Source organism: Andrena cerasifolii, chromosome 2, assembly GCF_050908995.1.
Source record: "Andrena cerasifolii isolate SP2316 chromosome 2, iyAndCera1_principal, whole genome shotgun sequence".
Lineage (NCBI taxonomy): Eukaryota > Metazoa > Arthropoda > Insecta > Hymenoptera > Andrenidae > Andrena > Andrena cerasifolii.
Genome location: NC_135119.1, coordinates 2,376,571 through 2,395,175, shown reverse-complemented (window position 1 = coordinate 2,395,175; position 18,605 = coordinate 2,376,571). Strand labels below are relative to the sequence as shown.

General features: G+C 42.8%; 5 protein-coding genes across 9 annotated transcripts in view; 3 read left to right on the top strand and 2 right to left on the bottom strand.

Moving 5' to 3' along the window:
* Window positions 1-18,605, bottom strand: part of LOC143378523 (uncharacterized) — a 497,243-nt gene that overhangs the window by 217,473 nt on the left and 261,165 nt on the right. The gene's annotated exons all lie outside the window — the stretch shown is intronic.
* LOC143378514 (acyl-CoA Delta-9 desaturase-like) overlaps window positions 1-18,605 on the top strand; it is a 271,792-nt gene that overhangs the window by 167,281 nt on the left and 85,906 nt on the right. The gene's annotated exons all lie outside the window — the stretch shown is intronic.
* LOC143366469 (uncharacterized) lies at window positions 4,994-6,369 on the bottom strand. Its single transcript, XM_076807582.1, has 2 exons — window positions 5,499-6,369; window positions 4,994-5,433 (listed from the first exon to the last, which is right to left on the bottom strand). The coding sequence occupies exons 1-2, from the start codon at window positions 6,367-6,369 to the stop codon at window positions 4,994-4,996; spliced, it is 1,311 nt and encodes a 436-aa protein (XP_076663697.1).
* Window positions 7,138-8,010, top strand: LOC143366468 (uncharacterized). Its single transcript, XM_076807581.1, has 2 exons — window positions 7,138-7,608; window positions 7,664-8,010. The coding sequence occupies exons 1-2, from the start codon at window positions 7,143-7,145 to the stop codon at window positions 8,002-8,004; spliced, it is 807 nt and encodes a 268-aa protein (XP_076663696.1). The 5' UTR covers window positions 7,138-7,142; the 3' UTR covers window positions 8,005-8,010.
* Hd (humpty dumpty) lies at window positions 13,933-18,334 on the top strand. Of its 3 annotated transcripts, none has more exons than XM_076830294.1 (7): window positions 13,933-14,086; window positions 14,320-14,952; window positions 15,347-15,675; window positions 15,757-15,977; window positions 17,126-17,329; window positions 17,397-17,583; window positions 17,665-18,334. In XM_076830294.1, exons 2-7 carry the CDS (start codon window positions 14,321-14,323, stop codon window positions 17,838-17,840), a joined length of 1,749 nt encoding a protein of 582 aa, XP_076686409.1. In that variant the 5' UTR covers window positions 13,933-14,086; window position 14,320; the 3' UTR covers window positions 17,841-18,334. The 3 variants fall into 3 exon arrangements, with proteins under 3 accessions (XP_076686409.1, XP_076686407.1, XP_076686408.1); XM_076830292.1 differs by having other exon boundaries at window positions 15,347-15,692; window positions 15,735-15,977; XM_076830293.1 differs by lacking the exon at window positions 13,933-14,086 and having other exon boundaries at window positions 14,107-14,952; window positions 15,347-15,692; window positions 15,735-15,977.

The window sequence follows — 18,605 nt, the reverse complement described above, 5'->3', positions numbered from 1 at the left end:
TACTCACCATGTGTTGTTGGCCGCTGTGGGTTGTATTCTCCGATTATTTTCGACTGCAGGGAAGCTTCTTCGCGGATTATTTCTAGACTGGACCTTCCAGCAGTCTCTGGTATAATGCCCAGATCGTTTGCAATTGTTGCAATATTTATTCGCTGTGGTACTTGAGGTCGCCGTACTTGCAGCACGTGCCCCAGAGGAGCTGACGGCTCGTTTTCGAGTGCTCCCTTCTTCTTCTACTGCTATCGCAATCGCCGCGGGGAGATCGGCGGCTCTTCGCGATTTGACTAAAACCTTTAATTCATCGCGATGCCCTTCCTGAAAAACGTGATGGCCTTGTTGCTTTATCGCCTCGATGGCTCCTCCCCGGGCTATCGGGTCGTCTCCGCCCGCCGTGGATACCGCCAATTGTTCGTTGACTAACGTAGGTACGCGATTTCCATTCGTGTGTGCGTCCTTGTGCGCCCCTTGAATGGAGCAATTCCGACAGAATAATCGTGCTTGTCCTCACCGGTTTGTATAACGCGGTTAGCATATCTTTTAGTTCCTCGTACGTCTGTATCTTCCGTGTGCCTACTTCTGCAAGGGCCGCACACGTGAATCGCGTCAAGGTGATGCCGTGTAGAATGGCGGGTTCGTCTTCGGGTTCTCCGTACGATGTTATCACGTAATGACAATGATTGAGGAACGAGGTTAAGTCGTCGGGTTTAGTCCAGCCGAATTTAGGAACTGACTTTAGGGCTCTCGAGATGACGGCGGTCGCCTTGAGTGTCGGAGCACGTCGGTCAGGGTCTGTCCGGTACAGGGGGTACGAATAGGCTTCAACGTCTAGGTAAGGTCCCTGAAACAGACCGCGGTTCTAGTCTCTACTTGAGGGTCAGTTGCGGGGGACGGCGTCTCTGCCGCTTGCCCTTGATTTCTCTCCTGCGCTGCTGTATCGTGACGCGACGCTAGGGCTGTAGCTACCGTTTCTTTTCAGCGTCTCTAGTTTCTCGTCTGTCGAGGTTGCTCTCCCGTCAACGGAGGCCAGTGTCGCTGTTAACTGGGCGAGGGACCGGTCCATTGCAGCTATCTTTTCGATGAGCGTCGCGACGCTATCTGCGATTGTGTCGCGCGCGGGTACCGGTGCGGTAACTGACATGTCTAGGTCTTGGAAGTCAGTCTTGTCTAATAGGGTGCTTTCCCTTGGATTACCCGGGCTTCCTAGGTTTGCCGGTCGATTTTCGGTCGTCGGTTCCGCACGAGAAAGTAAGCTAAAATCTAGTTCCCTGAACGGAAATTGTTGTTCGGACACTATGGGTCCTTTAAGATTTAATGCGTTCTGTATCGCCTCTAGAGGGAAGTGATCGTCGCTAGATTTCTGCTCGAGAGCAGGCCGCGTTCGGGGTGCGGATTTACGGAGAGTTTCGAGTGCAAAAAGTAAAGGATCGTCCTCTGACGTTCGCGGATGCGGTCATCGGAATCTACGCAGGTTGCTCCGGCTGAGTGCTCTAGGCGAGCGAGGTTCCTTTCGCTCGATTAATTCCAAATTTCGCTCAGTATTCGCTCTACGGACTTAGCTCGGCGCATGAGAACAACGGTGTTCGGCTCGCATTTGCAGAATGTGATATTTAGCACTTACAGCACGTAGAGCTGGCGAAGCATGGTCGTCTCGATGGCGGTCGTGGAGTTTCCAGGAGGTGTACTCTGTAGATGGATATCAGCAGTGCGGAGTGCGCTGCCCTACTTTTTTGTGGGTAGTTGTCTCCGCTACTATCCTGTTGTCCAAGTCGGTCAGGCTTATTCCCTACGTTGGCTGGATCCCACCACTGCCACCAATTTTGTTGTGAAAGGTGCCTGGGTCGAGATTCTGCCTGAGAATCTCGCGGTGTTCCTGGGTCGTCCATCGCTGTTGTCGTCCGAGAACCAAATGAACAAAAACTCTACACGTGTTTTTAAGCTAGGCGTGCAGTAGCGGCAATTTGTTGCGCGACAGTTTTGACACTCACGAAAAATGCATTGATTTACATGGAAGTAAGCTCCTTTGACGACGTGACTGCAAAACGTGTGGTTTTTTTTCAGAAAGCGACAAAACTGTTTCTTTCCTTTGGGTATGACTAAACTCTTACCCAAGAAGCTAATCTCAATGCGCGGCTCCTCTTTCGTGAATGTGTAGTAAAGAAATACAAATTTCGCTACCTATATTTATTTACAAAATATGGTCGAAATGATTGCCGTTTGCATCTCGACGCGCATAACACCGACGCAACTAATTGTCGCGAATGCGGGTAAATATTCCAGGCTGCTCGCGTATAACGTTAGCATAATAAAATATTCTGCCCTGCAATTCTTCTATGGTTTCAAATTCGGTGTCGGCGTATACTAATGTTTTCATGTGGCCCCAACCGTAAAAATTAATTGGATTTAAATCCGGGCTTCTTGACGGCCACAAAACCGCATCATTCCGTGCAATTACTCGGTCCCCCCACATTCGTCCTATAGCTGGTATAGCTCTTCCCATATGGGCTGGGGCGCCGTCGTGAAGAAGCCACATATCTCTTCAAGTGACCAGGCAGACATCTTCTCGCAGAAGTGGCAAATCCTGTCGAAGAAATCTAACATATTTTGCGCTATTTAGACGTGCCGGCAAAATATGTGGTCCGAGAAGAGGATCGCCTACTACGCCAGCCCATATGTTTAGCCGCAGCTCATGCTAGAAATGCCCCGTTACAATACTGTGGTCGTCCATCGCTGTTGTCGTCCGACGGGCTCCGAATACTCGGGTGAAGTTGCCGGGGCGGGTATACTCGGTTGGAAACCGAGGGTAGTAGGATTCCTCGCCGGTTAAAGAGTTAGGACTCACCGTAGGGTAAACAAGGTTTATTCTGTCTCGATCTGGGTTACACGGACACTGTGACAATCGCGCGTGAATCTCGTATCGAGTCTGACCTGTCATTGCTCGTACATGGTTCTTATACTCTAATCGGGGTGAAGCGGAGACCATCGGGGTCTCCGTCTTTAGCCCGCTATTGGGTGTTTCACCATATGCTGACGGTTCTCGGTGCGCTTCTGAGATCCCTTATGCGGTTGTGCCGGATTTCGGCCGTTCGATTGTGGCAATCGGAATGCACGCGGTGTCATTACTTTTGGGTATCTGTGGGGTCACAACATATGTGCGCACAATAAAACGTATATCCACAGCCTATTACAACCCTTCCTTTCTTACCCGAGTCGGTCAAAAACAGTTAGCTGTAGGAACTCCATTACATGTTTATTCCAAGCTATTTATCAAACGATTTTGAAAAAAAATTACTTCAGCTTGGTGGATGTCCTGCCTTTGTGAGTACAATGGGGGCAAGGATAGAGCGGTTCCATCTGACAGTAATAATTTATGTGAATCCGCAAGTTCCCCCCGTCGCTGTATCTCCTCATACACTTCAAACAGAACAGCTCCTGCTTGTACCGGAACACGACGTCTCCCGACAGCTGGTCGCAAAACATCATCCGTCGGCGTCTTTTGCCTTGCGAGTCGCGGTGGGCCTAGGCGGCCTCCTGGGCTGCAAGGAACACCTCGTCCGTCGTTCCAGGGGCTCCCGCCACCGAGCCCACGACACCCCCCGCATTATTTCGATCGCCAGTAACGTGCCACACACCGGTACCTGCAGGATGTTGGGAGGGATCGTGAGCTGGCCCGGCTCTGTTGTTGTCCTGATCCATCTCGCTAAGATCGTTCATATCGTCATCGCGCGTCAGGTCTTCGACGCTCTCCTCCGCGTCCTCTAAATACTCAGACTTTGGCTCGATGAGATTATCATTTGGCTCAGGCTTTTCGAGTGGCAGCTGTAACATCTCATCCACGGGTTTCGTCAACTGTGTCATTAGAGCTGACCTGCCGAGCGAGTTTGTGGGGTCCGCGTGTACTTTCTCGTCCGCCACGGGTGCGATTCCAAGTGCGGGAACGCCCATTTGTTTGGGCATGTCACTCGAATTCGAGGCTTCGTTGTTCTCAAGCGAATTGTCTTCTCCCACGCTTCTTCTTCTAAACCTTCTTCTTTTCCTCGAAGTCGGACTTTGGGAGCCCCCTCTCGAGGAGAGACCCTTTGATACTTGGGCAAGGTAGAACACCTGACGACAACGACGCCATCCAGCGTGATTAATTATGTAACCGTAGAAGAAGAATGTAATGTACAGTCAGTCGTAATGAGATCCTTGTGCAAGTCACACGCAACAAGTATATAGCCTAATAAAGTATCACAGTCACTTTCGCAAACTAGTAATAAATTAATTCACCCTAAACCAACAGGTTATGGGCCCAGGGTTGACAAATTTGTAATTAAAGAAGTTCACGAATGTATAATGTTAAGAAATCGCGAAAGTATAATAGCGGAAACGCCACGTGTTACGGTGACGAAATTGAAGAACGACAATTACCAATCGTGGAAATATAGATTGGAGTTGCTCCTAATTAAAGAAGGTCTTTGGGATGTGGTGACTGGAGTTCAACCAACCACACCGGATGCCGTATGGTCGGTAAAGGATGGAAAAGCTAAGGCGACTATAGGATTGTTAATAGAAGACGATCAACTCGTGCACGTTCGCACCGCCATAACCACGAGGGCAGCGTGGCTTGCGTTACAGGAATACCATCAGAAATCATCACTGTCAAGTAAGGTATTTCTATTAAAACGTTTGTGCAGATTAACCCTCGAAAAAGACGGAAATATGATGGAGCATATAAACTCAATGGTCGAATTAATCGCTCAATTAGCAGCCATTGGAACAAATATCCGCGAGGATTTATTCATAGCTTTAATATTAAGCAGTCTTCCTGAATCGTATAATAGTCTAATAAGTGGGCTTGAGAGTAGACCGGAAAAGGATTTAACATTGAGTTTAATCAAAAGTAAGCTAATAGACAAATTCAGGAGGAGGACGAATAATCTAGGCGGACCAATCGGTGCGATGTAATGGACAACACGATGAGGTATACTCTTAGCTGTGCGTTGTTTCGTTACGTCTACGTACTCACGCAACAATTTCCAGTACGGATTGTTACAGTCGACTGTATATACACTGACGAGATTCTGGCCTTTACTGGACTTGCGCTAGCAGAGAGTCGTGTAGTCGCATCCAGGAGACGCCTGTTCCTCAAGTCAACCAAGAGGCCAAAGTGCTGTAGAAAATCTGCACCTATAATTGGACTGCTAACATTTGCAATAATGAAAGTCCATCTAAAAGATATCCGTAATCCGAGATTAACTGTCATTAATCTTGTGCCGAATGTGTCGATAGGAGAACCGTTAGCAGTGTACAACTTAAATGTTGTACCGTGTTGTTTTCTTCTTCCCATGTGCTTGGGTATTACTGAGACGTCGGACCCTGTGTCCACTAAAAATCTAGCCCCCGACTCCCTATCCATTACCTTTAAGCGGCTTTGTTGTGCTTGCTCGTCTCCGACTGCCGCAAGACAGGACAGCTCCCTTAGTTTCCCTGCGTTTTACTGTCTTCCGTCCTCCACTCACATGGTTTAACGCACTTGTGAGCTCGCACGCCAAATCGCTCATGATAAAAACAGTATTTACTTCTGGACTTAGAGCGCTTGCGGAACCCTGTCCTCTGGTGGCTCCGTTGTCTTGTGCGACCATAATGATTTGAAGTTCTAGACATTGCCTCCAGCATGACGTTCGTGCCTTTCTGTGTTTGTACCGCAAGCTCGCTAGCTTGATTTACCAGTAAGGTTAACGCATTTATTGATGCTTGTGTAGTTCCTTCAGCCTGTTGCGCCACAGGCTCTATAACTGTAACACCTGGGCCCTCCTCTCTGTCCGTGGCCATGTCTGCTAAATCAGCTAATTTGGTTAGTTCGGTCCCTTCAACAACAGAGAGAAACTCCTGTATCCGCTGCGGCAGTCTCTGCATCCACAATGTCCGCAGAAGTCGGTCAGCAACCTCTCCGCCCGCAAGCAAACGCTTCTCGCGCAGTAGCTCAGACGGCTTCTTGTTGCCAAGCTCTATCCCTGTTAGAAGCTTGTGTAATTGCTTCTCCTCGGAATCGGTAAACCGGTTTATTAGAACAGTCTTTAGATTCAGGTACTTATCTTTTTTGGGCGGTGTGTCTAGAACATCAGCGACCATCTTCATGACCTTCTGATCCAAATGTCTCAGGATGGCGTTATATTTTGCTTCGTCCGCACGAATATGATACAGATGAAATTCGCTTTCAAGCTGCGCGAACCACAGCTTGGGAGTTTCCGACCAGAAAGTGGAGAGACGTACGTTGCAGAATTCGTTACCCTCGACGTACTTTTTGACTGCCGCCATCCCGGATGGTCCCGGTGTTGCATCCACATATTCCTCTGCCGAGCCCGAGAAATCGTCAACGGCAGAGCCCATTTTAATCGGCGAACTTTTCTGACATCGGTTTTTCATATAGAAATCCTGCGGTAAGACGCGTGTGCCACCGCTCGTCGGGGTCACCAGTTGTGGGGTTTGTTCGTAACCACGTGTACTACGCACGTGTCCCACAAAAATATATTCCGTGTTCCTGTGGCACGGGAGCAATGACAGCGGCGCTGTTTGGCTTTTAGAAAAATATATATATTTGTAACAAAGAACTTAAACAACTCGTACTCCTTACAAAATGGTCTCGGTACTGTAACTTCTAACAAACTCGTAGAAACGATTAATATGCACCTAAAAAGCATTTTGCTAGGTAATACAGCAATGGCGGCAATTTCCTTTCTCCAGTGCTGGAAACCTAACGACCAAAACGTACGCGCCGATGCGCGCGCGTCAAAGTACCTACATATTGCGGCGACCAGCGTCGGAAACGCTCGACGCGCCCACTAGTTTTAGTTAGGTTAAGTTAACATAATAAGTTCCTAGGTGCTAGTCACTAGATTAAGAATTTTTAGTATAAGTAGTTGGTAAGACTTAGTGGTAAGGAGAGGAGCTTGGTGGGCAATGTAACAAAGAGAAGAAGGCCTCAGACGTCCGAGAGGAGCGTTAATAAAGTGTCCTTTATATCAGTAGCCATCTTTTATTTCGTCCTCGTGTTCGTAATACATCCAAAACTCTCGGCGTCGCTCTCCCATACATCGCCGAGCTATCACATCCGCCACATTGGTGCCGAAACGCGATTCGGAAAGGTTAAAGAAGAAAAGATAATGTCCCTCAACGAGACGACGAATGAGGACCAGGCAAGCGCCAAGCAAGGAATCCAGGCCCACGAATTCCGCAACGTGAAGCTTCCAACGTTCTGGAGGGAAGAACTACGACTCTGGTTCACGATGCTGGAGAGAGAATTCGCAGCATACACTGTCAAGGCAGACGCGGTGAAAAGTGCCGCGGTCGTTCGAAATCTTGATCAAACGACGATGAAAATCGTCTTGGACGTGATTGAGGCCCCGGAGGACAAATCCACATACAACGATATCAAACAAGCGCTAATCGGCAGGCTTGAGAAATCGGACGAGGAAAACCTGAGAAAACTCACCGGCATTGAACTCGGGAATAAAAAGCTTTCCAATTTGTTAAGGGAAATGTCGCAATTGGCCGGAAAGGACTTTGGAAAAAAACGCACTTCGCACGCTATGGATACAGAAACTCCCGACAAGACTGCAAGAAGTATTGGCCATCATCGACGATGCCGACGTCGAAAAGTTAGCGAAACTCGCTGACAAAATAGCAGAACGTTCGGGGGTAACAGAGGTAGCCGCCATTCCAAATGCTGCCCACGCCACGGGGGACCCGAAGGACGAAGTCGCCAAGCAAAAATCCCAAAATGACGACCTGGCAGCCATTATGAAGAGGTTATCCAGACTGGAGTTCCGGTTACCAAAACGTGGCCGCAACAACAGCAACAGCAGGCAGCAGAATTATAGGCGGAGAAGCGGTTCACGATCCAAAGAGGCAACAACCGACAGCAAGGGTCTCTGTTATTACCACGACAAATTCAAGGAGGAGTCTTGGAAATGTCGGAAGCCGTGTTCCTGGACCGGTCCCGATAAACAGCGCCAGGGAAACTAGACGGGACGTCTCAACTCGGGGCAGTTGGAGACGGACAGAAGAAGCATCGCCTCGTCATAACGGATCCCACCACGCGCATCCAGTTCCTGATAGACACGGGCGCGGATGTCTCGGTCATTCCGAAGGCCTTTGGAGGTAAGGGCCTGGAGGCCAGGGTTTTTAAGCTTTACGCCGCGAATGGGGCAGTGATAGACACGTACGGTGAAAAATTATTATCGTTAAACCTAGGGCTTCGCCGCGGTTTCTCCTGGCGATTTACGGTGGCAGATGTAGCGAAACCCATAATAGGAGCGGATTTTCTTCATTTCTACAACTTAGCAGTGAACTTGCGCGAGAAAAGATTGTTGGATGGAAGCACCAACATGTTCAGAAACGCCACCATAGTCAAAAGTAACATTCCGTCAGTTTCGACAATAGACCAAAATGGCTCATTTACCAATTTATTAAAAGAATTCGTGGAAATAACGAAGCCGACCGTCAGGGGCAATCACAAACACAGCGTTTTTCACCACATAGTTACGCGAAGAGCCCCGATCGCGGAGCGGGCGAGGCGTCTGTCTCCGGAAAAATTAAGAGCAGCACGGGCGTAGTTTGAGCAAATGCTCAAGGACAATATTTGCCGCCCGTCTAAGAGTCCATGGGCTAGCCCTCTACACATGGTCCAAAAGAAATTGGGCGGATCGAGACCATGTGGAGATTATCGCAGGTTGAATGGCGTGACCAAAACGGACAAGTATCCATTACCACATATACACGATGTGGCACAACAATTACACGGGTGCAAAATATTTTCGGTAATAGACTTAACCAGAGCATATTACCACGTACCGGTAGCGCCCGAAGATATACAAAAGACGGCAGTGATAACACCGTTTGGTTTATTTGAGTTCTTGGTAATGCCATTTGGTCTGAGCAGCGCTGCCCTAACGTTTCAGAGACTCATGGATTCTATACTTCAAGGTTTAGATTTCTGTCGTTGTTATGTAGATGATATAATAGTAGCATCTCCAGATGTGGAGACACACGAGAAACATTTGTGTACGTTGTTTAATAAGCTAAAGGACAACGGTCTTACAATTACCGTAGCTAAGTGCGTGTTCGGACAAAATTCAGTGCAGTATTTAGGTTATAAGGTTAGCGATAAGGGAATCGCTCCATTGGACGAACGGGTCAAAGCGATTCAGGAATACCCAAAACCGAAAACAATAGACGAATTGCGGCGGTTTCTGGGGGTTGTCGGATTCTATCGCAGATTCCTCCACCGAGCAGCGGACTGGTTGGTCCCTTTACATGAACGCCTCAAGGGGGCCAAAAAGAAAGACAGGAGGTCGGTGAGTTGGGACGATGAATCTGAAAAGGCATTCGAGGTAACAAAAAAACAAATAGCAGCAGCTTCATTGTTGTGTCACCCTAAAGAGAACGCGCCGTTAGTATTGCGCACAGATGCGTCAGATGTGGCCATCGAAGCAGTGTTGGAGCAGTTCAACGAAGGCGCGTGGGAGCCACTCGGTTTTTTCTCAAGAAAGTTGGAAAAGGCCCAGACGAATTATAGCGTATACGACAGGGAGTTGCTGGCCATCTACAAGAGCTTCAGATTTTTCAGGCATTTTGTGGAGGGCAGGAAATTACACATACAAACGGATCATAAACCGTTGATATATGCATTTCAACAAAGAGCTGACAAAGGCAGCCCACGACAGGTAAGGCAGCTGGATTACATCAGCCAGTTCACCACCAAAATTGTCCACGTTGACGGTTAAGAGAACGTGGTGGCTGATGCCTTTTCCAGACTGCAGACCATAGAAATGCCGGTCAATGTTTTGACAGAAGAATTAATGCAGGCGCAAGCAAAAGACCAAGAATTGGCAAAGATTTTATCAGAAAATTCCAACAAGTGGAACTTACAGAAAATATTTTTGGACAGTTCAGACAAATACTTGTACGGAGACATCGTTAAAAATAGTATCAGGCCTTACGTACCACAGAATTTTAGAAGAAAATTTTTTAACAATGTACATAACTTGTCACATCCTAGTGGGAGAATAACTAGGAAATTAATAGGAAACAATTTCGTCTGGCCTTTGATGAACAGAGATATAGCCGAGTGGTCTCGCACCTGCATTCCATGTCAATTAAGTAAGATTCATCGTCACAGTAAGCTGGCCCCCCCAAGAAAATAGAGGTACCAAGGGGTCGATTCGAACAGATACATATGGATCTAGTTGGGTCATTGCCGATAATTAATAATTACAGCTATTGTTTAACTATTACAGACAGGTTCTCCAGGTGGCCAGAGGCAGTGCCGCTTACAGACTGTTCCGCAGACCAAGTGGCAACAGCCCTGTACACTAATTGGATTGCGAGGTACGGAGCCCCAGCAACAATAACAATAGACCAAGGCACACAGTTTGAATCGTAGTTATTCCAGGCATTGACAAAGTTAATAGGTTGTAACAAAATGCGAACAACAACATACCACCCTCAATCAAATGGCATGATCGAGAGGTGGCATACGTCTTTAAAATCAGCCATAATGTGCCACGAAAACAAAAATTGGGTTGAAATCCTTCCAATTGTGTTGCTGGGACTCCGAGCCAGTTACAAGGAAGACATAAAAGCGTCTGGCGCTGCCATTAGGTTATCTGGAGAACTTTTCATCAGTGCGGATGAACAAAATCGATCCACAGATATTTTTGGAAAACTACCGACAACACATAAGACAAGTAAAGCCTAGCCCAACGGCACACCATAGTACTCCAAAAACATTTACACATAAGACACTGTTCTCACATGTTCTCAAGTGTTCGTTCGAATCGACACTGTTAAAAAACCGCTTGAGGCACCATACGAGGGTCCATTCGAAGTACTGTAACGCATTACAGACCACATTTTTAAAATTAATTATAAAGGTAGAGAGGTGAACATCTCTGTGGAGAGGTTAAAACCGGCTTTCGTCGAAACCACCCAGAGTAACGTAGCCAAAGATACTCCAAAGACTTATGCAAACAAAAGACTGAGATTCGTGAGTTAAGGCTAGGGGCACACGAGCGTTTTTTTTACGTCCGTCGCAACGGACGTCACGACGCTGCGTTGTAGAAATACATTGTAGAATATTAGAGTCCGTACACTAGCAACGGACGTTACTTTCAACGGACGGTGCAACGCGCGTTGATTTTTCATCGACGTATTTATGCTAGAACGGACGTTACAAAACGTCGACGCACGTTCTGAATTATATACTCGGGAGTATAGCACGGCACACGAACGTACCGTCAGACGTCCGTTGCGTGAGAGCGTGTAATTGTCGAAATGGATATTAATATTAATATACTTTTCAGGGTCTTTACGTAGTTGTTTGTACAACGTAAAATAATGCCCATATCTATATCGTTCTCCATTTATGGGATGTACCCAAAATTTTCGCTTTCGCCTATCTTTCAAATATAAATACGTCATGTATGAAAATGTTACAATGTCACACGCGTCCATATCGGTTGTACTTCCTTTGCGAACTGACGCAAAAGAAGCAACGCTCGTGTGTGGTGTACACGCACGTCCGTCACAATTGACGTCCGTCGCGACGGACGTAAAAAAAAAGACTGCTGTGCCCCCAGCCTAAGATACATTAACCCACTCGGGGGAGAGTACTGCGGCGACCAGCGTCGGAAACGCTCGACGCGCCCACTAGTTTTAGTTAGGTTAAGTTAACATAATAAGTTCCTAGGTGCTAGTCACTAGATTAAGAATTTTTAGTATAAGTAGTTTGTAAGACTTAGTCGTAAGGAGAGGAGCTTGGTGGGCAATGTAACAAAGAGCAGAAGGCCTCAGACGTCCGAGAGGAGCGTTAATAAAGTGTCCTTTATATCAGTAGCCATCTTTTATTTCGTCCTCGTGTTCGTAATACATCCAAACTCTCGGCGTCGCTCTCCCATACATCGCCGAGCTATCACATCCGCCACAATGTTCGCGCGAGCAACGCCATCTAGCGTACAATTCTTTCACTAAATAGTGATCCTCTAGGGGCGGTATTCCCAGTCGCTACTTATTCTTAAGGGCTTAAGGGCTTAAGCATGCGGCATCCTCTACTAACCTAGTAGCTAGTAAAGGATGCCGAATGCTTAAGCATTTGCTTAAGAATAAGTAGCGACTGATAATACCCCCCTAGGGAGTGAGCGGAACAACGTGTATCGTCGCTGATTGGTTGCCGCGATTTTGGAGCAAAAGCGGAAGTAAACATATCTATCTCTTTCTCAGAGGGCGACATTCAGCTGTTACTGTTGTTTAGCTTCGTTTGGTGTAGCATGCAGTGTATTGGGAAATACTGTGAGAGCGCCATGTACTAAAGTAAGCTCTGTAATCGGGTCAATCACGTTACAAGACTGGTGTCACACAAGTATTGAAACAGTGCAATAATGTTTTTGTCATTAAATAGTCTGTTAAATTTTACAAAATCGATCATCAAACAGTCGAAATTCCCAATACTGCCAATTACATGTGACGGCTAACCCGATTAGACTGCTTTAATTTTCGCCACCAGATTGCGTAGCGGGAATAAGAAAATGCCAATAGATTGTGTGATTATTTGTAAATTCAAATGTAATAACCGAATAGCATGTATAATCATAAAATTCACGTGATAAAATGTATTATTCAACAATACATTAAAGTACGTTATCACCATATTGCGAAACAAAAAAATACTACTTCAGAAAGTAAACGAAAATCTTTTAATAAACTTCTATTGTTTTCTGGTCACTAAATATATTGTGTTATTATTGATCCTCCATATCAAAATTTCAGAGATGTATCTATTTATAAAAACAGTGTGACTTTGGAAAACACGTAGAGATAAAATTTTCATACGATTCACAGTTAATTTAAAATGTATGAAATTCAATTACGCAGTTTTAAATTTTGCCACGGAATGATATAGATGGCAACATTAGTTGACCGGTACAAGATGGCTGAGAAAGTATTCCTTCCCTCCGTGCGGAGATCTTCAACCCCCGCATCCACAAGTCTAGTTTATGCACCGTCCTTTAGATCCATGTACCGATCACTCCCTAGATGATCACTATCACTAAAGAGTCTCGACACGAGCCACTGTCCGCCATGTTTGATCGAAATCCCACGAGAGAGAAAGAGATATACACCATTTCACTCTTATCCACTCTTAACAACTCTTACGTTTATGGCGGTATTTTATTTCTGTTTACTTCACGTAAATAGGTATATACATAGGTATATCAATAAATTCTAATTACGACTGATTCATACAAAATGGTTGGATGTACAGCACCCTTTTGTAATAACACCTCAGAAAAGGGTTATATTTTAAGAGTTTTTTCCCAAATGTCCCGAACGTCGAGCTTTATGGCTAAAAAATATTCCTTAAAAAAATGGCCAAAAAAGTGTTATGAATATATATACATTATTTTTTTACTATCCAAATACACATTTTCAGATTAATAGATAGTAAAATACCGCCATGAACGTAAAAGTGGTTAAGAGTGGTTAAGAGTGAAATGGTGTATATCTCTTTCTCTCTCGCAGGATTTCGATCAGAAATGACGGACCAATCAAAAAGTGGCCTTCTTGTGTCCAGACTCTTATTATAATGTATCTGGGCGGTATTCTCAGTCGCTCAGCAAATGCTTAAAAATAAGCAGCGACTATAAATACCGGCCTAGAGCACTAAAGAGGTGAGTATGTGCATCCGCCATATTCGGTCCTCTGGAGAGAGAACATTGTTGAGTACCCGCCTTTTTGAGTATTGCCAAATTCGCTTTATAAACCAAATATAAACTTAAATGTAATAAAATACTCTAATAATGTGTCGTGCTACTGTGCATCAATCAACAACACATATTTCGTTTATAAAGTGAATCTGACAATACCCAAAAAGGTGGGTACTCAATAATCTTCTCTCTCCAGAGGACCCAATATGGCGGATGCGCGGACTCACCTCTTTAGTGCTCTAGTGAGTGTCAACACCCTGGTGAAGCTAAGTTTACTTACGGGGTGGGGGATGTTTATTTGATGGACGATCTTATCAGATTAATACAAATTTGTTTAGAAAACGGTGTGTATTATTAAATATATAATTATTTTTCAGTAGCATTGGAAAGGGTTCCAGACTTTTATATAACTGGAAATATAAAAAATATGAAGTTCTAAGTTATAACTTTGTTTCAAAATAAAGCTTTGTGAATGATAAATTTAAGCATTAAAAGAATTTACGTATGCATTTGCAAAAATATCATTATGTGTCAGTCATAATATTAATAAATATTATTTATGCATTGTCTGTGGCAGCATGACGAATCTTATTTTAAACACGCCAATGGCGGACCTAGAAAAAGCACAAAAATTAGAATGGAAGAGGCCTGATCAAGTGATGCAGTTGCATCGTCTAAAAATAAAGAAGCGTGCACTCCAAGCACGCATAAATAATACATATGTTAGCAAAGAAAACTTACAATTGGTGTCAGTAGATGCACCCAAGGAGTGCAACTTTGATTCCAGTCAGTGTGTAGGTCAGAAACGTAAAAATCCATTTGCGAAAGATGATGTTAATAAAAAACCCAATGTAACACCTTCAGACCTAGAAGCTAGTAATGATAATACATTGTTTGAGCTACTGAAAATCGAGAATCCAAAAGCAGAAAAATTAGAAAGCTCCGTACTCAACTGTTCTCTAACATTTTCCAATGTATTGTCAAAATTCGAAGTAAATAAGAACATTCCAAATCCAGAAGCACCACAGGGTGAAAAATTTATTCCCATAGATTGGACCTTAAAGACTAAAATGAGATTCATGTCTCCGAAACCATTTCCGTGGAACTGTAAGTTAAAAACTAGCGAAGAAGCTTCTGGTACAACTGGCTTTGTAAGGTGTTTAGATATTAGTGAGCAACATTCAACTTTAGACACTAGTCCAAATGCAAGGTGATTTTTATAATGTATTGTACATTAGGGCGGAGTGATAATATATAGGCGAAAATTTAAAGTTGAATTTTCAGTTGGCCTGGGTGCAGAATAGTTGTCTTTTGATTAACCGAACACAACTGTAAAAAACAATTGGAAAAATATTCATGTCTGCAGGTTCCTTTTTCTCCTAAATAATCATATGATCATATAATCATTTTTAGGAGAAAAAGGAACCTGCAGACATGAATATTTTCCAAAATTTTTTTACAGTTGTGTTTGCTTAATCAAAAGACAACTATCCCGCACCCAGGCCAAATGAAAATTCAAATTTAAATTTTCCACTCCGCCCTATTGTACATGTTAGTTTGGCAATATTTGTTTAAGCAATTATTACTAAGTTTATTTGAAATAGATTGCATAGATGTTGTCTAACATGGCAACATCCTTCACTACCATGGCTACAATTATTTCCTCGCTCTGCTGGCAAAGTGAGTGCTAACTTAATGAGTAATACAACGATCATAAATAACGTATCTGTAAAAGATGCTTTATACAAAGAATGGAGCGAGAGCTTTAGATCACTTTTTCACTTACTACGTGCACGACAATGCCCGTATTTCTATGTCTGCGCCAACAATTTCACTGTATTATTCCGTGCCGCTGGAATTTGTGGAATATACGAAGCCCATGCACTTGTAACACCTACGACACGTGGATTTCGTCATCTATTAAAACAGGAGGGTATGGGTGTAACATGTGTATATACTGTATGACTATAAATGTATAACATAAATGTTCAGAAAATTTTACAATTGTTTATAGAAATAGAATATACAATGCCTCTAAGGAAAGAATCTAAAAGAAGATCTGATGTAACTGATTCAGGGTGTGAAACTTTAGACCAGTCTACATCAAACACCACAGTTCAGTACAACCAACTGGAGGAGCAACATCTTGATGATGAGGAAGATGAGACACAAAATGAGTGGTTACAGAGTCTAGGGGTGGAGAACTCTGAAATTCGTAGAATTAATAGCTCCCAGGTAGAAGAGACCGGGGATAGTTTTGACATGGGGATACATTGGACACTTTTACAATTGCCTTCATAGGTCGGTATTCTCAGTCGGTGCTTATTCTTAAGCAAATGCTTAAGGATGCAGCATCCTCTACTAACCTAGTAGCTAGTAAAGAATGCCGAATGCTTAAGGGGACATTCTACTCTCTCGGTCGAAAAATTCGCCACTTTTCGGTGATGGTTTTTATAATGAATTACACACTTAACGTTTTCGAATTTCGGGGGGTATATTGTACCACTTTTGAAATACAAGAAAAAATCTTTGTTGTTTGTTTATTTTATTTGTTTACTTAAATATTTCGCAGTGAAGTTGGCGTTTTCAGAATTGCTGGCGGTTGAAATATCGGACGACTGGATCATCGGAAACAAAAAAACCAAACATATTTTTAATTTGCATGAGTATGGCTATCTCGCTAACCAAAAATATATTAAGATTTTTTTAATATTTTCCCACATTTTATATCTATTAAACAGAAAAGGAATGCTCTTTTCGGTACTTTCAACTTTGATCGACCACCATTTTTAATAATTTTGGTTCAAAGTTGTTCTTTCGTGGAAAGCGAGATAACCATACTCCTGCGAATTAGAAATATGTTTGGTTTTTTTATTTCCGATGATCCAGTCGTCCGAAATTTCAACCGCCAGCAATTCTGAAGCCGCCGACTTCACTGCGAAATATTTATATAAACAAATGAAATAAACAAACAACAAAGATTTTTTCTTGCATCTCAAGAGTGGTAGAATATACCCCCGGAAATTCGAAAACGTTAAGTGTTTATTTCATTATAAAAACCATCACCGAAAAGTGGCCGATTTTTCGGCCGAGAGAGTAGAATGTCCCCTTAAGCATTTGCTTCAGAATAAGTAGCGGCTGAGAATACCGCCCATAGTGTCCTGATTATTATTGCAACTGTTTCTTTATTTCGTGCCTATTTTCCCTATTTTCACACCAAATAAAAATAATAGGCACAAACTAAACAAACAGTTGTAATAATCAGAACACTATGGGGGCAATTGTAAAAGTGTCCATTGTATCCCCGGTCTCCCCTAATTCCATGATAAGAAATTCTTTCTTTCTGTATTAGTTTACTTAATATTCATTCAATTTTATTATAGGCAAGAATGACATTAGAAAAAGAAACTGAAATAGACAATTTGAAACAGTCCCTTGTTTTTGTAAAAGGTGTTGAAGCACAAGGTTTATTCAATTTTTTAATTAATTGTAAATCTGCTATTACGGTAACTGGTTCTTTAGCAGGAGTACCTCCAACTCTTTTAGCACCCGTAGCGTTTCACGGTGCTACATTAAAACCGATTAAGGTACAATACATTTGCATCTAAACGTATCTGTGCAACGTAGGATATAAATTATTTTTACCTTTTGAAGGTTAAAGAAAGCATGGTACGTGTTGACAACGAAAGGTATTTTTCCTTGGAATTGAAGGGGCCCCTTTTACCACACGTATTGCCATCCCTTTGTTCTTCAATGAAATCTAGCCAGCTGGAGCAGTATTCTGCTAGTTGTGCTCGATTAGAATCAACAACATCATTTTCAGCAGTAAAACATGGGCTTGGTAAATCATTTCTCCTTCCCTACAATAATTGCAATCGTGCATTTAATAATTATCTAAATGTCTATTTTTAAACTCCACCAGAACAAAGAGAATCAGAGAATGACCCCCGAATGCCGCAAAATATCTTCGGTAAAGAGAATCTGAGCGACTGCGGATTTAATGACGAATTAATAAAACACTTTTGCAGCCCTGATCCAACGCATATTGAAGTGTTAGAAAATATAAAATTCTCCAATAACTTGTACACATGGTCCTGACGAAACATTTTCGTAATTTTAATAGTAATGTTTTAAGTAATAGATAATGCGCAATATGTAATCGAAGAATAACTAATTATCGTGTAAAAGAACTTAAATAATGTGACGTTACAATTTAATTGAAAATTTGTACTATTAACATAATCTTTTCTCAAGGATCAAGAATATTACTAAAATAACGAATGAAACGAAATTAAATGTAATTCTAGCTTTTAATTATTTAATTTATTATTATTATAATTTAGCATTAGCTTTATCATCATTGTTATTACCATTCTCATCATCATCATCATTATTATCGTTAAAATGTTTTTATACACCATAATAAGAAATACAGTATTTAGTGATACGTTTTTGTCTATTTTATCAAGTAGACAATAACCACGAATTTCCATTATCTGTTGAAAAGTGTCTTTTGGCACAAAAAATAGTTTCGTTATACAATGAATTTACAATGAGTAATCAAATTAATAAAGAATAATCTTTTTAATTAATTTAAAGTATACTTGTCCATTCGTTACATTGGTTCTAATCATCACATTTTGAAATTAATCGTTGCAAGTTTTTAAAAATCTTTTTTTGTTATGCCGAATCATTTATATTCTTACGATAAAAATTGCTTGTATTATTTTTTTTGTAGCAATAATAACAAATCTATATGTATCGTATAATTTTTTAACAGTGCCTTATAATGTTGGAAATTATATTAAACTTCTAACGAAATTATGTAATAAAAATTGTTCATGCTTTCTTCGTGCGTCCTTT